Source organism: Vigna radiata, chromosome 5, assembly GCF_000741045.1.
Source record: "Vigna radiata var. radiata cultivar VC1973A chromosome 5, Vradiata_ver6, whole genome shotgun sequence".
Lineage (NCBI taxonomy): Eukaryota > Viridiplantae > Streptophyta > Magnoliopsida > Fabales > Fabaceae > Vigna > Vigna radiata.
The window spans coordinates 11,101,001-11,122,909 of NC_028355.1; the positions used below are offsets into that span (position 1 = coordinate 11,101,001).

General features: G+C 37.1%; 2 protein-coding genes across 2 annotated transcripts; one reads left to right on the forward strand and one right to left on the reverse strand.

Annotated features, from left to right (window-relative positions):
* Positions 1 to 5,601: 5,601 nt before the first annotated feature.
* LOC106762014 (lysine-specific demethylase JMJ705) lies at positions 5,602 to 15,402 on the reverse strand. Its single transcript, XM_014645689.2, has 7 exons — positions 14,367 to 15,402; positions 12,781 to 12,859; positions 11,969 to 12,036; positions 11,690 to 11,840; positions 10,679 to 11,352; positions 9,265 to 9,894; positions 5,602 to 8,156 (listed from the first exon to the last, which is right to left on the reverse strand). Exons 1-7 carry the CDS (start codon positions 15,220 to 15,222, stop codon positions 5,869 to 5,871), a joined length of 4,746 nt encoding a protein of 1,581 aa, XP_014501175.1. The 5' UTR covers positions 15,223 to 15,402; the 3' UTR covers positions 5,602 to 5,868.
* A 2,186-nt stretch (positions 15,403 to 17,588) lies between these two features.
* Positions 17,589 to 21,077, forward strand: LOC106759672 (protein FRIGIDA). Its single transcript, XM_014642963.2, has 3 exons — positions 17,589 to 18,689; positions 19,736 to 19,911; positions 19,994 to 21,077. Exons 1-3 carry the CDS (start codon positions 17,780 to 17,782, stop codon positions 20,780 to 20,782), a joined length of 1,875 nt encoding a protein of 624 aa, XP_014498449.1. The 5' UTR covers positions 17,589 to 17,779; the 3' UTR covers positions 20,783 to 21,077.
* Positions 21,078 to 21,909: the final 832 nt, after the last annotated feature.

Consider the following 21,909-nt stretch of genomic DNA (forward strand, 5'->3'; position numbering starts at 1 on the left):
TAGGATTGGTAAGATCTGAACCAGTATAAAATTATCTGTGCAAATTTCTCTCAACCTTACTCTTTTATTTATATTTATTATTTGCGTAGTAAGTTAAATTGAGTAGAAATTAAAAGGCACGCGTTTGTTTTAAAAACCCTCTTGGTTTGTTATTCCACGCTAACAATTCCGCTGCAGCCGATTCTAACATGTTTTACCAGTTTTTACCTATAAATATGTTGAAATATGATTATGGGCTTAACAATAAAGTCACTGATAAGCTTAATAAGACCTTGTCCGATCTACAAAAACTTGGAATTGGGATCTCAACATTCTTTTGAAAACGTTGACCGAGTGGTCAACTTTGAAAACGTTGGTCGAGCGGTCATATGGTACACAGGCCTCTTAAGCCTGAGCCGAGTGTAACCGGCGAAGGGCTTTGTAATGTTGTTGTAGCCGAAACGCTCTATTGGGAGTTGCTAGTGGGTGCTCGATCCTCTATTATTTTTTGAAAAAGTAGTCGCCAGTTGGGTGGTGAGAAGCACCTTGTTTCCCATGCTTGGCAGACGTCACAAGGTCGCCCAATCTAGATCGTTAGATCTCATTGGATCCAGCAACACAGGACGCACAAGGGCCTACGACCTGATGCATATAAATAAGGTGGGCCTCTCCCATCATTTTCACCATTAGTATTTTATTTTATCTACCTACCGGTCAGAATCTTCTTCTTTAGGTAATAATGTCAACCGTGAACATGTCTTCGTCTGAGGAGTTTTCGGGGAGGGGCGGATGAGGTTGGGTTCAACAACATGTATACTTTCAAATTTTTTGCAAGATCTCTATCAAGTCTTCCACATGTCTCTCAAATGATTGGGATTTTACCACCAGGTCATCGACATAGACCTTCATGCTTCGGTTGATCTGGTCGTGGAAGATTTTGTCCATGAGTTATTAATAAGTGGCCACCGAGTTCTTCAGACCGAACATCATTACCTCATAACAATAGTTTGTATGTTCAATGATGAACGTGGTATTCTCTTTGTTTGGATGGTACATTGGTATCTAGTTATACCCCGAGTACGTATCTAGGAAGTGTAATACCTGGTGGCCTGACGCTCCATTGATATTGAGGAGGGGGTACGCGTCCTTAGGGCACGTCTTTTTTAAATCAGTGAAGTTGGTGGACATTTTCCACTGGTTGCTCGATTTCTTCACCAACACCACTTTGGCAAGCCAAGTATTGTACTTTACTTCTTTGATAAAACCCACCTCTCACAACGTTTTCACTTCGACCTCTACATATTTCCTTCTTTCTTCCCCTAGCTTACGCTTCTTTTGGGTGATCGGTCTAGTCTCCTTTAAAATAGGCAGCTTGTGTGACATTACCCTTATGTGTATACTTGATATATCATTTGACATCCATGCGAACAACTTTTGGTTCTTTAGTAGAATCTTCACTAACATTTGCTCCTACTCTCGGCTCAAATCGCTACCAAGCTTGGTGACTTAGTCGTCCAATGACCATCTTTAGGTCCTTTGTCTCCATATGAGATTCCATCCGGTCATCTTTATTGGTATGGGGTTCTAGGTCGACCATGGCCACCTCTGATAATTTGGCCTTCCTAGGTGGTTGGTACGACACCATCTTCAATCATACAATGTAGCATTCCTTGGTGGTTTGTTGGTTGGTGTGTACAATGCATATTGCCCCTTTATCTAAGGAGAGCTTCATGGCCAGGTGCAAGACACATTGAAGTATGGTCGGCCTAGGAACATGTTGTAAGACATGTTGGCCTCAACCTGACCTCTCCGTCATCCTTCCTTAGTCTGGTTCTGGTTCATAAGACTGGGTAACAATATGTATTCCCCCGCTCGTTAGAGAAACCAACGATCTGCTCATTATAGGGCACAATCTGGTCTTCAAAAATATCCATCTTTCATATGGCATTCTAGTAGACAATATTGATTAAACATTCATGATTGAAGTTAGGCGTCTTGAAGTCTTCATCGGTAAAGGTAATAGGCAACATACTCTTGATCCTTCGTTCCACAAAGTGTATCAATTTGAGTGCTCTAATATGCCTCTTTCGTGCTGACGTCGAGGATTCTCCTCCTACGAGTCCTCCAAAGATCATGTTAACATAGCCTTTCAATGGGCAATTCCTGCTAAGGCTTTTACTTCTACTTCTTCATCGGGAAAATTATCTCATCCATACAGTTTTATATTTTGCTGGCCTCAAGCTTCATACAGGACTCCTCCATCGAGGCGAACTTCATTTCGCTCAGTCCTTCCTGATAAATTATTTATGGTGGCCAACCCTAATGAGTTCTTCAATCTTATCTCTCAACATGGAACACTCCTCGATGGTGTGGTTTAGGTTTTGATGGTATAGGCAATGCTTATTTCCATTAGCATTAGGGGTCGACTTCTTTCTTGGCAGAGGCAATAGATTGGTGCTTAAGGCCTCTTCCAAGATCATGGCCCATGGAACATTGAGAGGGGTGTAGTTACTATAATGAGACCTCTTGGGCCGCTCTTTGGCCTGAGTTTCATTTGACTTCCCATATAGTTTCTTCTTCATCCATCATCTCTTCTACCTTGATGAATTAGGTTGCTCTATGTCAAAGTTCATCCATATTCTTAGGTGTTTATCAAGTGACGCATGGCAACTTCGGGACTTAACCCTCTTATCCGAAGGGCCATCTTATCGAACATATCCATAAAGGCTTTTAACGATTCATCCTTCTCTTGTTTGATGTTGATTAGTGCCAGCGAAGTTAGATGATGTAGTCAGTTGCTAGCGAATTGGGCGTCAAACATCGCCCTAAGAGTAGCAATACAGTCAATGGAGTCAGTTGACAACAATGTAAACCACGTGGAAGCTTCCCCTTTCAATGAGGTTGAGAAATCCCTGCACCAAATGGATTCATTCATAGTGCAGAACAACATTTGGTTCATATACATCTACATGTGTTCGTCGAGGTCGGAGGAACCGTCATACTTTTCAAAGGTCAGTATCCTTTAATGATCAGGTAATGGGACTTCCATGATCCTCACCACGTAAGGAAGTCTGACCACTTATACCTTGGCGATGGATGAGGCACCTCCTTTGCTAGCCTTACTACTTTCTTGAAGTGTTCAAGTCGGTTCTTCTGAGTTGTTCTTGGGGTTGCTTTATTGGTCTTGGGAGGGTTTAGGTGGATGGCACTAGGTCTTTGCCACTTGTTACTTGCCTAAAGGTGGTATTCTCAACTCACAACACCTTTAAATCTTCTTCATACCTTCTCTACATATCATTAATCTGCTTTTGCACTCTTCTCATCATCTCCCTCGAATCCAACTAATCGTCTGAAACTTCCTCTAGGACAATGTTGCTCGTCATGTTCTTTATGATCATCATGTGAGTTTTGAAGAAGTGATCGCTCGACCCCACAATAGGCACTATAATGTTTCAGGTGTATAAGATTGAGTGTACACTTTAAAAAATCCTCCTCACTCTTTAGCTTCCTTCCTTTCTGTTTGGATGCTCCGACCGATCGAGTTAAGTCACTTGGATTTAATCGGTTAAGTAGTTAATGTTGTAATAAATGCATCGTAAAAATTCCAACAACCATACCTTTGACCTGTATTTATAGGTTTTCCCATGGACTTCTTATTAAGGTTGACTTAATCACAACCCAATTATGTTAAACCCGATTACTAACTTATTTAGTTTAACTTTCTGATTAACTAATTCTGATTAGCATCGATCGATTTCCTCTCATCTCGAACAATCGGTTAGGAGTAGTTTAGTCAGTATGTACAGATCAGTGCTTTTATCATCCATATGCTTTTGACCTCTTTTCAACATCTCCCTCGGATCCAGCTGATCATCCGAAGTTTCCTTTAGCACAATGTTTCTCGTCATGTTCTTTGTGATCACCATGTGAGTTCTAAAAGAGTGATTACTCGACCCCACGATGAGCGCCATAATGTTTCGGGTGTATAAGGTTGGGTGTACACTTTAAACAATCCCCCTCCCTCTTTACCTTCCTTCCTTTCTGTTTGGATGCTCTAACCGGTCGGGGTTAAATCAGTTCGGATTCAATTGGTTAAGTAGTTAATGTGGTAATAAATGCATCGCAAAAATTTCAACAACCATACATCTGAAATGTATTTATAAGTTTTCTCATGGACTTCTTATTAGGGTTGACCTAATCACAACCCAAATTTCTAAAACTTGATTACTTACTTATTTAGTTTAACTGATTAGCTATTTCTAATTGACACAGGTCAATTTCCTCCCATCTCGAACAATTAATTCGGAGTAGTTCGATCTGTATATACCAATTTATATTATAAATATGATCATAAATGTTTTATAATAAAATATGTGGTTTGAATACAAAAGGTTTAAAAAATTTAAAATTTATAAATAATTTGATTACTTAAAACAAATAATTTCAAATTTTTCCTAAAAATTAGAATTTAAAATTTTTTTATTTTCTTTCTTTTCTCAAATTCATGTCGCTTATCTTCAAAATTTCTTTCCATTCGATTTGAGTTGAGATATTGTCCATTTGACTTTAGTTGAGAAGTCATCATGATATTTCGTTGACATTGTTTTTCTACCTTTTATTGACAATTGTTTCTTTTTAGTTGAAGTTAACCATAATTAATTGTTTTTTTCAACATCAACAATATTTTTTTCTCTTGTGTCAAATATAATATTTTTCATCAACAAATATTATTTTCAGTTAATGATGTATAGAATTATTTTTTACCAACATCAATTAAAACGTAGATTAGTTACTTCTCAACCAATGAATCAAGATTTTTTGTGAAGTAAGATTTTCAATTGACACATATGAAACTATTTTTCGACTAATGTAAATTAAAATTTTTTAACCAATATTGAAATGAATTATTTTCTAATTAACATTATTAAAATTATTTATTTGTCAATTTGGACAAAAGCAATTTGCTATCATTCAATTAATATTTCTCATAGTTTTCTCTACGAGTGACAAGGGAACTATTTTTTAATTGTTGTCAACTAATTTTTCTTATTGAAGTTTGTAAGGACTATTTTTAGTCTTGGATTAAAGTGATCATTTTTATATTTGGTATAAGTTAAAATATTTTGTCCAAATAAAAATAATTAAAATTAATGAATTTGACTTACCTTGAAAAGAAAAATGTTGGAAAACTTAAATAATGTAAAATAAAAATGAATTCAAATTTAATGTATCAAATTCATTGATAATTGAAAATTTTCTTATCCAGTAATTTAAAACTTTTAATTTTCTATTTCTATATAACTATTTTACTTCCTGAAATTTTTAACTACTAAAATTTTCATTTGCATATCGTATAGAATTTATATCCCACGCTTTTCTACTGAGTTGAGTTGTGCTCATACATGATCATTAGACTTAGCACAACATCACTGAGAATAACATTAAACTATAATTTTTATTTTCTTCATAGTAGTAAGCTATTTTGTATGCTTTCAAAATTCAAAATAACATCCTTTGTAACTGTACGGTTTAGATAGGTACAATAATTATTTTTCCATTTTACCAAACTCCTCGAAGTATGTTAATTTCTTGTGCATAATTTCCGCAGGAAGTAGAAGGAGATTGAGATGAAGGATTGGGGAAATTGCATTTCTAAATTGGAAAAACATTTGCATCATGTTTCTAGATCCAAGCAATTGCTTTAATTGTAATGAACAAATGGGTTGAAGACCCAAAAAAGCAAACAGAATTAATAGTTACTACAAATGGCAATTGCAGGGATATCCTACACTGTCACTAAACCCTAGTCCTAGCCGGGTCAATTGAGCAATGGATTAACAAATTCATAAATAGTCATGTTAAATAACAATTAAGCATCTATTCCACTTTCTATTGACGACTCTTCTTCGCTGAATGGCCAGTCTTTCGCTTATGACGACTGAAATCAGACACAAATCTGAATGTTTGTCCACAACCTGGCTCTGCACACACATAAGGCCGTGCACCAGTGTGGACTCGAATGTGCTCAGTACGAGCCCATGCCCACTTGAAAGTCATCTTGCATCCCTTCCAAGGGCACTTCAAGGGTCTCTCGTCCTCATGAACTCTTCTGTGTTGCACCAGATACTTGTGTGAGAAAAACTTCTTCCCACACCCTTTTACAGGGCAGATATTTCTCTTGTGATGCAGCAGCTCCTGTTTTGATCCAAAACTCATACTGCACCCATCCATATCACACTGATAATCTGCTTCCTCATCCTTTCCTTTGACATGACCAACTGAAACCTTTGCTGTTGAATCATTCTTCACCTTCTTCCTTTTTGTTTGCTTCTCTTTCAATTTTCCTTCGGTCCCCTGAGCTTTTGTGGCTCTCTTCCTAAGGCGGGTGCTAGGTCCACCTTCTTCCTCATCTTCCACAAGTAAACTAAACTCTCGGGAGTTAGTGGATTGCTTATTCCGCGGTTTTATTTGCTGAGGTGTCTTTGATTTCACAAGAACCCGAGATCCCCGTTTTATGGACCGAGATGCCTGGTTTTTTGCATGGACGGAATTGGCCTGTTTCATCTGTTGAAGTGTTTTTGGTTTAGATTGTTTACTTCTAAGAGTTCTCCTCAGCTTCTGATCATCTTCCATTTCATCATCTGAATTCAAATCATCTTCGTCCATGCATTTAGCTTGCTTTCTTTTAGGAGTTCTATGCAGCAGACGAGTATTGTTTTCAGCCGAGTCATCCATAACTTCTTTATCAGGGTATCTGTTTTGCCTGCTCTTCGGAATTCTTCTTTGCTGCTTTGGAAAATGATCCTCCAATTGGTCATCAGACATTACATATTTATCTTCTCTATTAATGCCTTTGTTTTGCTTTTTCCTAGAGAAACTTGTTTGCAGCTTCTGACAATGATCCTCCAATTGGTCACCAGACATTTCATCTTCCTCTACTACACATTTGGCCTGCCTGCCTTTAGGATTCCTTCTTTGATACCTACGATAATGGCCCTCCAATTGGTCATCTGAAGCAATATCCTCTTCATCGAGGTATTTGGCTTGCCTGCTTTGAGGATTCCTCCGTTGCTGCTTCTGCATTTTCAGCTCTAGCTGGTCGTTGGATATTATACTTTTTCCAGTCAGATACTTAGCTTGCCTGCTTTTAGGAGTTCTCCTTTGCCGCTTTTGAAAACAACTCTCCATTTGGTCATCAGAAATTATATCTTCTTCACTGATGAATTTGTCATGCTTGCCTTCAGAATCCTCTGAAATTGCATCTCTCTCCATATCTTCATCGTCCTTGCTGCTATGTTCTTCCCTCTGCTGCCAATCAGAATCACAGTCCCCTGTATCATCTGAAACCACATGATTGTCAATGTCAAAATTCCTCCCATGCTGCATGTGATCATCTTCATCATCAAGTGAATCATCAGAAACCGCATCACTTTCAGTAAAGTTTGTTTCTTTGCTAATAGGTTTTCTATGATTATATGCAGAAGTATCCCCTTTCAAAGCAGCACGATCTCTCCCAACATTCCTGGCTTTCTTACTTCTATGAACACTCCTTGGCTGTGAGTTGGGTTTATCTTCAATGGAATTATATGAAACTACATTTTTCTTAGCATAACTTCCTTTCCTGGTTCGTCCATTCTCTGCTGTCGATTTCCTTTTCTTACCTGACTTTCTGCTAGTAGTTTCACCTTTAGGGGTACTTTCTGATCTCTCAATTCTCTCCTCGGGTGATATCCACCCAAGTAAGATTTTCTCATCCTCAGCATCTTCAGAATCTCTTTTCGCTAAAAGGGGATGGACCTGGTTGGACATCCAAACTTTACCACACCATTTCCCAGCAACAACCTTTTTCTGCCTGTTGACCCTTCTTTGATAGACCTTTGGCTCTTCGGATGAGCTAGCTGGAGAGCTACAACCAAATGCACAATATATAACAGAATTGTAAGGCATCTGCTTGCTATAAAGAGGAGAGCGACTAAGATGTGCACTATAAAAGAGATTGATTCCTAGTTTTACAGCCCAGTCACCATTCCCAGGAATGGCTTCCTCGCTATCCAGAGCCAACTGGATCCTCTCCTCATCCTCCTTGGAAGCATGCCTGTATGCAATACTCTTCCATGTGTAATCAATCCCCAAATCTTCTGCCACCACTTTTGCTTCAGCCTCTATCTTGGGATAGTCTATAGAAATGTGTAAAACAAACAGTGAGTGATTTACAAAGAAGAAAACCAATAACAGCAATACAATATTTTTCAATATAACAGACACTAACTATAATTGATCCATCACAACCATATGAAAATTACTTCTTCAAATCAGAAAGACATGTCTCTTTTAGATATCTCTGCTTCTGAATGAATATTGGCATAACTCATCATCAATGGACAGCCCTAGCCCATCGATGACAAAAATATAGCTAATCCATGAATTCAAAAATTAAAAATCAAGATCCATGATTTTAATATTATAAGATTTAATTTTATTCAACTACAATGAAAAAAAAAATTATATATATATATATATATATACACACCAGCAAATAATTGTGTAGTATTGGATAAATCTCAGGTCGTCCTATATCAATTACAGATAGTGTCAAAATACAATATACATAAATGGAGGCATTCCATACATTAAAAATCAAGTTTGTATGGTTGAGTTAGGTTTTGACCACTTGTGTAAGATGGTGTTAAAATCTACCCTAAATCCGGTATAAAGGTCACTCGCCATGTTATACACATACCAAGTCCAATAGTATTAGAGGGTGTATTGGAAAAAGCCCAAATCCCACATGCATTAAAGATAGTATCAAAATACAGTATATAAGTGGGGACAATCCTCACCTTATAAGTAAGATCAAATTAAGCCTAAACCACTTTGTAACATGTGGTGCCACCTATCAAAGAAAATAAGCAAAAGCTTTCACTAAAAGTGAAAAGCAATCGCTACTTCACTGTTTTAGTATCTTCTTTTTTGCAGAAAGTGTAAAAAGTTTCATACTGAAATTGAATCAAGTTCAAACTCTTACTGAACTTGACCTTTGCATTAGGGGATGAACTTTTCTTGCATTGCACATAAACTGACATAACTTCCATGACTACACTCTCATTTTTCATAGCCACAGTCCCCTTGTTTCTTAACCAGTTTAATATGTCTACCCATTAAGTGTTCATTTTATTCTCAAAGAACAAGAGCTGTGAATAGAAAACTTGATTATTATTTGCTAGAACTAGGGCAAGAGACAAGAATACCGCATAAAATGAATAGTTACTCAATCAACCCACAAACCTGGATGACATAGGAGAAATATGTGGGCTCCACCAATTGGGCGAAGTTGCTTCTCTGCTTCTGCAGCATGCTCCAGACAGAACACATGCATTCTGGATGAATCTTCATCAGACTGTAACACCATGGAAGCATTTTTATTATCAAAGGGAACCATAGACATTTTAGACAATGACCTTTCAGCGTCATTGGCATCTTGGGAACAATTTGAGGTGGAATTAGGCACTGTCTTCATATTTTCAAATGTAACCCCTGATGTGATATTATAATCCTGTTTCTTTAAAGAGTGGTCTAAAGATTGATGACTTAAATTACCCTCAAATCTACGATGCATTAAACCCTCACAACTGGCACTCATCAACGTAATATTATCTCCGCTATCAAGTGCAGCCACGGGACTAGCATGGGAATCTTGAGTATGAGAAAGTAAACTTTCTGAAGCAGAGGTCAGCACATTTGTTTCATGACCATCAACTGAAATCTGATCTTCCTCAGAGTCAGAAGAATTTCCATACGCTGAAGCCAATAGTGCAAGAGCTGTATTGCCCTTTTCACTTTCAATACTTGAAGCATACCGAGAAGATTGAACAGAAACATCTTGCATACCATCTTGGACATTTTTTTTCATCCATCCTGCATGACAGAACAAAGGATCAGTACTTTTAAGCTTTACCTAACTCCTAGCCAAGAAGATTGAAACCATGAAATTACATATGGAAAAAGAAGATATAAAAAGATTTAGCTCCTTAAATACCTAAGACGTACTTGCAAATGCACCTCATAAAAGATTTTAAGGGAACTAATGTATGTTTCTGCTCTCCTATTATCCCCCAACTAAAAGCTAAAAAATATGAATGAGGTTTGCTATTACTATGTAACTAAAGACAAGTTCATGGCACTCGTGGCAGGACAAGTCAGTTTCTTCAACCATCACAACGGATACAATTAAAGCAACTTAACCATTTACCTAATATACTACACTTCTGCAGAATCCAAACCAACCTTTTGGACCCCAATAAACACCAATAGGACCATAAGAGAAACTTAGAACAGAAGATAGATAAACAAGTATGTTAAGCTTAGACTGTCCTAAGAAAATAAATAAAATCAACGTTTCACAAAAGGAAAGATTTTAGATAGGAAAAAGGAAGATGGCCCCAGTCCATACAATGAAGAGACAGTTATCTAAAGGCACAAATTTTTGGGTCCGCCCTTTCACAGGAAATTATCATGATAGTGTGGTCATTATATACAGAAGGATATTAGCCGGATAAATAGACATGTTTCCCAATGAGCATAAGACAGAGGTCCAGAAAATACCTAGGATGTGACGTTATTATTGATAATATTTACAGAAAAAGAAACTATATTTTATGACAATATGAAACAGTATGAAATGCTACAAATATAAACCTGCCTGTATACATATTTGGCACAGGAATAATTGCTTTTTCAGGGGCAGTAGTAAGTTTACTGTTAGATACTCCAGAACCAACAACCCAATCATTACAGAAGCTGCAATCAGCTGACACGAGATATCTAGCAGCCGGATCTCTAGGCTGTACAATAGCAACACAGGAAAAGCTCAATATTCCACAAGTGACACATGAAAACAGTCTCTGATCTGACAATCCATCTTCTTTACTAGTTCCTCCCTCAGTGTCCCTTTGAAGTGGCTTAGAACTTGAAGAGATTAAGCTACCATTTACATCAAAAGAGGAAACCCTATTCCTTTCATACATCGTACTAAACTTGTCTTTCACGGAATAGAAAGTTTTTTCTTGCTTGATTCCATGACTCCTGTTGAATACCAGATCATCAGAAACAAAATCTTTTGAGGAATGCATTCCCTCAGAATTGCTTACATTGATGGATTGCTGGGATCCAACACGTAATTTTGAGCAAACAGAAATGTCAACTGAGCTACGAGGTAGAAGTACTACAGCAGATTCTTTCCCCAGTATATGAAGCAGGTCATTGTTCTGTAGCACATCTTGGACAAATAGTTCTTTAATTACAGTTTCTCCTTCACCCTTCTTCTTATCTTTAAGACGAGAACTACGAGGTTCAGCACTGATGCTTGCAGGAATTCTGTATGGAGAAAACAAAGGATATTTACAGGAAGTATAATTTAGAACAGATAACATGGTCATCAGAATCATTGTCTTGGTGAGATGATCACATTGTACATTAATTATGAATAAAGGAAACCTAAAAAAGAAAATATATATCTTGAACCAGAATGATTCATCCACATATTTTAAAATTGGAGAGAATACATGTGTATCTTCAAACTCCCTTAAGTCAATAAGGTATTACTAATAATTGCATCAAACCTACTAACAAAAAGAAAACAGAAGATAACTCTAGTAAGGTGTTGGCGCTCTCGTAGCCAAATTATAAGAAGTTAAAATAGAAAAGGACAAACCTAGAACACAAAGCTAAGGCAAGGTCATAAAGTAACTGGAAATGTGAAACCATGGGAGGATAATTTAGCGAAGCCCTCCGAATGGCAGCATCTTTAGCAACCCTCAACCACTCAGGTGTAGCAATGTTCGCTGCCTCTCCACAGTTAAAACCTACACAGTATACACTCAAAATCATTAGAAATATTCTACTATTTACTGAAAGAATAACATCTATCACCACCACCTACTAAAACAGAAAAGAAAAAGAGAATCTTTGAGCCTGTGACAACCACTCTTACCATGACTAAACCCTGTGTGATAGGCTCTTGGAAACGTCACAACAAATTCCCCAGCATTTTGTACTAACCTGATTCCACAAAATTGAAATTTAAAGTCACAGGTGCACTTAAACCACCATAAAGGGTCGCCAAAAATGAAAATAACATTTAATAATTGCAATGATGATTACTAGGGAGAGGATATGATATTCCTTTAAGTAGAAAAGGCAAAAATGGGAACCAAGCATGCAGCCAGGCTTTCGTGTCTATGCATAACAGAAATGGGTACTCCCCTGAAACAAACCATTAAAGAGCACCAGAGAGGAGGCATGAAAGCAACCCTACGTCAAATCAAATATAGAGAAAAGAGAACCCCAGAAAGATGAGGGCATTTCAGTCCAGCCATAGACACCACACAACTTAATAAGCTAAATACTGCAACACCTAAGAAGTTTCCATTTTTCTATCAAAACCTTCAAAACTAACCATCCATAACTGCTTCTAAGATCCTAATGAAAAAAGAACTCAGTATACACCTGATGATTTCAAAATTAAATAGCCATACAAAAGTGGAGAAATAGAAAAAGATTATTCAAATAGCAGTAAAAAAAACAGAAAAAACAAGTGTTTTGACAAGGCATACATTTCCTGCAATGTGCTATCTGAAATTGCAATTTAATTTCAACAGCTTTAAAGTTCAAGCAGTAATTTAGAGTAAATAGTACCACTTACAGGGCACAGCAAAACTGGAATTACAAGTAATTAGTTTTAGAGATTAATCTGAGGATATACCAAATAAGATCATCCCAAAAATATGTAGTATGCATAAGTACCTGCAGCATGGAACACCTGCACTGAGAAATACTTCAGGCGACATCACCGTGGTTTTCTCACCAAGAATAGCAAATGTAACTGTTGAAAGAAAACAGAAGCGTCTCAGTTTGTAATATGTGGATATATAAACACAAAAATCAAGTATCATTCTCTTTACATATAGAAATCACAGTTATTCCTCATTTATCCCATGAGACCAATCAATATTTTTCATTCCTCATAAATTGAAAAGCAAAACACGATATATCAAAAGTGAAAGGAGTGAAGATGATAAAATAGAAAACAGCAAAGATTCCCCATACAAAAGAAGAAATCTACAAAGACAACGCTTATGTCAAGGAGACATGTCCGCAGAGTAAGTGAAAAGAAAGAGATAGTTGTGCCTACTCAAATTGGGTAGATTTTTAAATCCAAATAAGATCCTTGTAGTAAAATGTTGTTCAATCACCAGATGCTTTCATAGCCTCCTAAAGCAATGAATAGGCATCCTAAAACCAACTATGCAATCCTTAATTTGGTTATCTTTCACTGTTACAGTCAGAACTCCACCCACTTTAAACTGGCTAAGGATGAAAGCAGAGGACTATAACTTAAATCATAAACTCCTAAGGTTTCAGTAGCAAATCTTGTTTTCAATAGTAATGCTTTGAACTAAAGCAAATGATTGTAAGAGCAGGACACAATACAAGCACACATCCTTCAATCTATACGCAAAAATGCACCTCATGCAGAAAAATATCGAAAAAAACTATATGGCAATTTACTAGTAAAAGAGATTACAAGCGCTTATGTTAAAAGTTCCCATGATCAGGAATATCTCCCTGGGAACATCAAAAAGCAGGACATTCTACAACAGAACAAGGACTAAACGATCCACCAAACAACTTTTTCCCTCCAGAATGGGATCCAAACAACACGCTTTTAGATACTCCCCCAGTCCAGTGTTTGGGCCCATTAAACACTACTGCAATTTTAATCCCAGTTTGGGATAAACTTCACAATCAGCACTTTCGGAGAAGAAAGCAAATGGATAAAATGAGCAACCTTCTCCTGAATATATGTATTTATAAATTAATGTATGTCTCACTCATTTAATTTCTTCAAAAGCTAACTTTAACTCACGCAAGCTAATTTTAAACTTCGAAAAAGTTCCGTGTTTTTTCCCAAGCTATCCGAACAGAGCCTTGGATGAAATTAAGTGATTTTCACAAATTATCCACACAGAGCCTTGGACAAGGTTAACTATTTTTTTTTTTTCAGAAATTTATCCTAACGGAAACCAGGTCAAAATCCAGTTAAATAAATTTGCTCTGTTATCCTCTGTATATTTCAGAGCAGTTAATCTCGCCCCTAAATAAAAACCGAACCTCAGGCAAACTTCACACTGGAGAAGCAGCAGCAGAGAATGTAAACATGCACCGAACAGACTATGACTAGCAATCAACTAACTTTCATTGACAAAGTCAACATTTCAGAAATTCAAAGCATATGCGTGAACTCAGCAGTAAATTCAGCAATGTCCGAAAAAAAAAACAAAGACAACCGCACCGCAGGGATACACAAACCAAACACACCATCTACTCACCGAGAGGATTAATTTCTCCACCGTAGCCGTGAACCCTAACAACCTCCTCAAACGCGACAGCAGCATCTCGAGGGACGCCGTACCAGGTCTTGCCGGCACCCATGTGGAGGTAGTTCAGGCTGTGCAAGTCGTGGTCCTCGACATGCCAAGCGAACCAGCTGAAGAGCATGGCAACATAGACCATTGGAGAAGTAACGCCGGGAATCTCCTCCTTCATGAAGCGCAAGAGTGAGCCCGTGGCCCGCGAAACAGCTCGCATGTTCCAAGGAGTGTCCGCAAGGGAAGTGGGATCCCCTGTGTGCCGGCATTTGGGGGAGAACGCGGAACCCGGCATGTCGTTGGCGTATTCCACGGAGAAGGGTTTGTCCAGCGTGGCCTTCCAGAAGAGCGTTTCGGTCTCAAGTGGGGTCAGACCTGGGCCTGGACTCGGACCTTTTCTGGTGTGGCGTTTGAGGTACGCTTTCTCGAAGGACTTGGCTTTGAACTCGAACTCCGTGAAGGTATAGTGGTCACCGCTCTGCCAGACAGGGCGCTGCACGGGGCGGGGCCGGCGGGGGCAGAAGCCGATCTGCTGCTGGCGCGTGGTGAATGTGGAACCTGAAACGGCAAGTGAGCGGTTGAGGTTGGCGATGGCGGTTTTCTTTGGAGAAGGAGGGAAGGGAGGGATGATTTTGCAGATGCCGTACTTGGACGCTTCCTTCTCGATCTTGAATATGTAGCCGATTGGATCTTGGAACTCTGCCGCAGTCGGCCGGTACTCCGGTGCCACCGGCATCGATTTCAGCCACGGCAAAACGTCGGCACTACCCTCAGAACCCCCTCCCATTATCCCTGATTTCTTCTCCGTGGCTCTCATTGAAGCCTCTGCGAGCTCACACCTCGTGTTTGCGTCTCTTCCCCTGTTTCCAGAGGAAGGGAACTACGAGGAGAAATGAAATGAATAAGAAAATTTTGGGGCAGAGGAAAGAAGCCAAACAAAACAGGGGTTAGTAGAATTAAGAAGTAGAGTAAGTACTAGTAGTAGTAGAGACATGTGAGTGATGTGTGAGTTGGGGGGTTTTATTGTGCCATCGCTTCAACACAAATACCCCTTATTCTTCCCTTATTTACCTTCTCTGCCATTTTTTCTTTCTTTCTCTTATACCAGCAGTGCTTGTAATTAAACGCTTTTGGCGTTTTTCTGTTTTTGGATAAATCATTTTAGGTAATTATAAATTGGTGTGCCCTTCTCTGCCGCTTCCTGTTTTCCATTATTCTACTTTTGCCCTCACCACAGCTTTGTATTTCCGGATTAACCCTGTGCCATGCCACATCGGTCAACACATCAGAGGGTTGGGTGACACGTGTCACCCTCTAATTGCCAATGGTGGATGCATGGTCAGCAACACTATGTATAATTTTAGTTATGGAGCTGTTTTGATTTGATTGCTAGAGTGGATTAATCATGTTCCTTTATAGTAAAAATCCTTTATGGTAACAACACACGACAACAACGTTGTAGCTAATCACAAGTCAAACATTTAAGTACCTTCCATCTTCTATGACTTTTCTTCTTCAAACTTGCATGCAGGCCATTTTTTTTTTCTTTTTTGTTATGGACTGAATTTAACTTACTTTAGTTACTTATACTTATCTATGTTTCCAATGGGTGAATAATATTTTTTATAGAACATTTATTTATGCTTCTTTAAAAAAAAAGTACTGCTGCTCTAGTCATCTCTCACTAATTTCCTGTGTACCCTTCATGCAAGATCTATTCCAAATGAAAAAGTAACATGGTTCGTACATTGATGTATATTGATCCTAAACTTGGGAGTCATTTTATCAGACCCATTTCATTTCATGTACTCTATGATTTTTCTTTATCCTAGGTTAAAAAGTGCAAAAAATTTTATTATTTTGCGTGGCTAAAAGGAGTTTAAATAGAATCTTGTTTCTTTTTTGTCGGAAGCTTCAACGTAGACCTTCTATCATTTGAAAAGTGCTATATTCTCTAGCATTGCTCCTGCATCATCGCACACAATAGTTTAAAAATGAATTATTTTCTCCAAGCCTTTCAATTATTTTGATGGTTTGTCAACAATGTTTGAAAAACTGTGTTATGAAAATAATTTTGAAGAATCATGAATTTAGTAGTTTATATTTGTTTTGTGAACACAAATGGATTTTATTGATGCACTTTTAAAGCAAACACATGTTTGTTAGTGGTCCAACATCTATTAGAGTAATTTCAATGGTCTAACCACTACAAATTATTTTAGTGAGTTATTTGTATATGTGCATATTCTTATCAACATTATTTTCTTATATTTTATATTTTATATTTTATATTTTATATTTTATAACTTCCAATGATATAACTCTGCCATGTCACCAAATAATAGGTAGCTCATATATTTTCATGAAATTATTATTTTCCAAAATCACACCACACCCTACTTTTCGTTCTACTTGAAAATAATTCTATCTTCTTTCAAATTTTTTTCGATACATTATCCGGACAAATGATTGTCATGTATAAGAAATCAATATTATTTATCCACTATAACAATCGATCTAAAAGTATTCTATTATATTACTTTTTTTCATGTGAAAAAAATAAGTTATGTTCCTTCATTTTAATATAATAAATAATATATAATTTGCTCCTTATCTTTTTCTGTGCATACTGCCAAACAATCCCCTGTATAAATAACAAAAACAAAATATTTTCTTTACTGACAAAGGATATTATGGTAATTTTCTTATCAGCTTTACAAAAAAAATACAAAATATTATTATTCTCAATCTGTTAACATACACTATCTATAACATCTCATTACGTGTTCCATCAATATTAATTATAATAAGATATGTAAATATCCAGATAATATTTACACTATACTTTAAAGTCTTTCAAAATAATTCTCTTTTATTATAAGAAATTATAATATTTACATATCTATAAAAGAAAATAGTTTACAAAATAATTATATATATATATATATATATATATATATATATATAAGTCTTTCTTTGCAATTTATTGAGAATTTTTTCTTATAATATATAATCTTTACAAATTAAAAAACATAATTATAAAAACATACAAAGTAAGCTAATGTTAATAGTAAAAAATAGAACCTCCAAACCTATTAAATTTTTTTTAATCATCTTCTTTAACTATCTCAAAAAAATTAAAAAAATTAAATGCAGGGGTAAATAAGGAATATGGCGGTGTAAAGAAGTGTGGTGGCGTAGAGAAGCTCTCCGAACAGGATGCATAGGCCCATCCCTCGATAACTACAGACACCTTCCTTCTACTGGATCACGTATCCACGTGATTGCGTTCTTGCGTGCCACAGGAGACTGGAATCAATTTTTCTCTTCGGCGCAAATTCTAGGGTTTTGCTTTTCATTGTCAGCCTATTTCCATGGCCACTACTGAGAGCCTAACAAACGGACTACCTTCGCTGCCACCGCAAAACGAAAACGACGCCGGAGACAAATTGGCGAATTCGGTGAACCAACTCAACAACCTCTCCATTGCCATACAAACCTTCAAGAGCAGGTACGACGAACTGCAGAGGCACTTTAATTTCATCGAACAGGCCATCGACGCAAGGATGAAAGAACTCCAATCGTCAGGGTCCAACGCCTCGCCAAATGCGAAAGAAACAACCGAAGCCATCGTCTCTCAATCAGAGACTGCTAAAACAGATTCCAACCCGAAGCCAAAAACTAAGACGGAAGAGGAAGAGGAAGAGGAAGAAGAAGAGGAAGAGAAAGAAAAAGTAAAAGAAGAAGAAAAGGAAGAGGACGAGCTTCTTTCGCTTTGCAAAACGATGAATAGCCGTGGCCTGCGTAAATACGTGTTATCGCGTTTATCCGACACCGCGTCGCTTCGGGAACAGGTTCCCGTTGCGCTGAAGAGTTCGCCGAAGCCTTCGAAGCTCGTGTTTGAATGCATTGGGAGGTTTTTCCTTCAGGGAAGCAAAGCGTACACGAAGGACTCGCCGATGATTCCAGCAAGGCAGGTTTCCGTTCTGGTTTTAGAATACTATTTGCTCTCTGGATGTGTTGGTAAGGAGGAGGAAGTGGAGGCTTCGCTGAAGAAAGAGGCCGATTCGGCCGCGGTTGCGTGGAGGAAGAGGCTCATTGTTGAAGGGGGTTTGTCGAAGGCCTCTGAGATTGATGCCAGGGGTCTGATTCTCTTTGTTGCTGGCTTTGGGATTCCTGCTGTTTTCAGGGATGAGGATATATGGAGCTTAGTGTCTGTTAGCAATCATAGAGAAATCTTCGATGCCCTTAGCCAGTCTCAGCTCTTGCTTAAGAGGGTTTCAGGTATACATTTATTTGTATACATTTATGTGTTGTGTGCTTTTGTGAATGTAGTAATCATAGTGATAGCCTGATGAGTATGAATAAGATATTGTGCTGTACAGCTTTTGTTTATAAAATTTGAAAGTTGTGACAATGCTAAGAAATGGAATGATTTTGTTTCCATTATAGTAGTTAATAGCTATGGTTTCAATTAGGGTTTAAATTGTCAACAAGCTAAGGTGATGCCTTGATTACATGTCAGATCAGAATACTGAAAGAAAGTAAATTGTTTTCTTTGCCTAAACTTGAGTGGCGAGGTAGTGTAAATGGAATCTATAGCTAAAGTAGCTTTAGCTTCTTCCATTTAATGAGACTCAAACTGGGTGGGAACTTTTATAGACAATGCGAGACTGTTTGGTGACAGTATACTGCCCAAAGACTAATGTCATCAGGTTTGGAACAAGCCTGGAGAGAAATTCTGTGATGAATTCGGCTATTCAATTCTTTGTCATGCTGTCGACTCATTGACCTTTCCTGGAACATTTAATGTTTGTTGCATAGCACGTCATGTATAAATTAGCACAGATCTTGCAATCTTTTTTGGTTAATATTTGTATTAGCTTTGTATTTTCGCAAAAATAAACATCTCCTGAATATTATCAACTGCATATTTCTCTCGCATTTTCTTTTCTATTTTTCTTCAGATAGTAAGAGAAAATCATATCCCAAACTACTAATTATGATCTTAGACTTTGGCATGTAATTTTTAGTTGTTTAGAATACCCGGGAGTCTGAGATATTGGTCTGTTGAATGGTGGAAAATAATTTGCGACTCACTGACACTCCACCCCATGACACCTTTTCTTGCACATAAAATTGTACTGAAAAAATTTGTGAACACCTTACCAATCATCAATTATTGAAAATGAGCATACCCTTTAATTTCATTGCCGTCCTAACTGTCCTCTTTCTCAATCAGGCATGTTGGCCATAATGATTGTGATGAATATGTTGTTACTTTCTACTCTGAAAAGGTTTTTCTCATTTTTTGGTTATATTGGCTGCAGATATTGCAGATGGGATGATAAGAAAAGGCATGGTTGTTAAAGCTGTTGATTTGGCTTATACCTTTGGGCTTGAGGAGAAATATTCTCCTCAGACAGCTCTGACTACATTTCTACAGAAGTCTGAAGAAACTTGGAAGAAATCCAAACAGGATGCAAATGACTTTCCTAGTGTGCTGGTATGTTTTAAATATTTATTATATTGAGTGTTTTTTTTTCATATGAATATTATCATTATTGACACATGTTGATGTTTTACAGAAGCAAGCACATGAAAAATATTTAGCTGCTTTGAAATCTGTAGTGAACTGTTTGGAAGACCACAATATTGACTTTGTAAAACTTCTTCCTGGGTGGGAACTTAAGGATGAAATTATCAACTTGGAGAAAGATATTAGTGATACCAATGTAAAAATTGAAGAGAAGTCAATGGTCAAGAGAAAAGTAGATAAAAACAACTCATCTAACAAAATGAAGGTTCCAGAGGCTAAACGAACAAGGTTTGCTGGAAGAGATGTGTCTGTGCTATCACCCTCACTCGCGGCCTTGCATGAGCAAAGGATTGTTAATCGTATAAATGGCAATAGCTCGTATGAGGGTTCATTGGCAGCCCATTTGCTGGACGGTAGATCGTATGGCGGTTACCCAAATAGTTATCTCAGTGCAACATCCATACAACTTGGATCTGTTTCGGATTCCTTGGCCGAAAAATATCTTGGAACTACAGTTGCCAGTGGACCTATTATGCTTGGAGGAGGAATGGGTGGTTCATATTCTGGGTATCAGGGGGATATGATAAGAGATAATGTTGGGACAGTGCTAAACAGCAACAGTTATAGATGGCATGGAGTTGGGGAAGGGGCATCATTGTCTCATGATAGGCTAGTTGGGCAGAGTTTTGTGGGGCAATCTACAGCACTAGTAAATAACTTGTATGGAAAAACATCTCCAGAATTTGCAGGAGTTCCAGAGCATCCCTCTATCGGTGCTTCTAGTCACACTGGAGGTTCTGATTTGTATAGCTTCGCTGATGGTGTTTTCGATTCATAGTCATTCCTGGTAGTAGAGTTCTCCAAATAGTCTTCTGATCATGTTCTACAAATTTTCACCTGCCCATGGAAATGCGGAATTGTATGATGTTAGTTTTGTTCACAACTTGCATCTAGCGTTTATAGTGATAGCCATAGGATTCAATATCAGTGTGTAACTACCATATTTGTTTATTTTGAAAGGTATTTTACTAAAAATATCATGGTTGTTGCTAGGGGGCCTTGTACAGTTCTTATTATTTGTATAACTCCCGAAAAATCACTTGAACGGCTCAGTCAGGCCGTATGGTTTACTCTTTCAAGTTTTCAAAATTAACTAAATGGGAGGTAAGAGTCTTCAAATTTGTTTTATTTTCTTATTAACGATAAATGATTTTACAGAAATTAAATGCAAATTCAATTATGTGAAGGGGCAGGAAAGTAACTCCAATATTCTAATTTAGGTTAGATGATGATTTGATTTTCTAGCTTTTTATTCGATTTAATTTGGTATTCTGTATTATGTTTGTTTTTCTATTAAAATGGTGTTAAGTTGTATGTTTTGGAATCCAAGTTTCATAGTTGGAAACATGGACACCGTTTTATCTTTCAAACAACAATATCATTCGTGATCCTTGAAAATTTAAAACTAGCATGCATCTTTTCTCTCTATATATACCATTTGTTCAGTTTTCTTTTGACACAACAATAACACTATATGACCTTCATCTTTTTAATATATATATATATATATATATATATATATGACTAAATGATAGAATATATTTTTTTAAGTAAGTGGAGACTTTTAAATGAGTTGGTGATTGTAGAAATTTAATGTAATAGGAACATTGTGTAACTTCCGTCAACTTCTAAAGTGATTTATGTGTTATAAAGAAAGATTGGATCAATTTTAAAAAAGATTGATTATACGAAACTTAGATAGATGTTCTACTAATTTTGGTGACTTAAGTCGTGGTTCGATTCAATATATTCATATATCTTTAATAAAGAGAAAGAAGAAAAATATTATAGAAATAGGAAGAAATGTGAATATAAATGGGTGGAAGAAGGAACTAAATATATTATATTTGATATAATAATAAAAAATTCAAACTTGTGCGTTTTGATAAGAGATAACTCGATTGG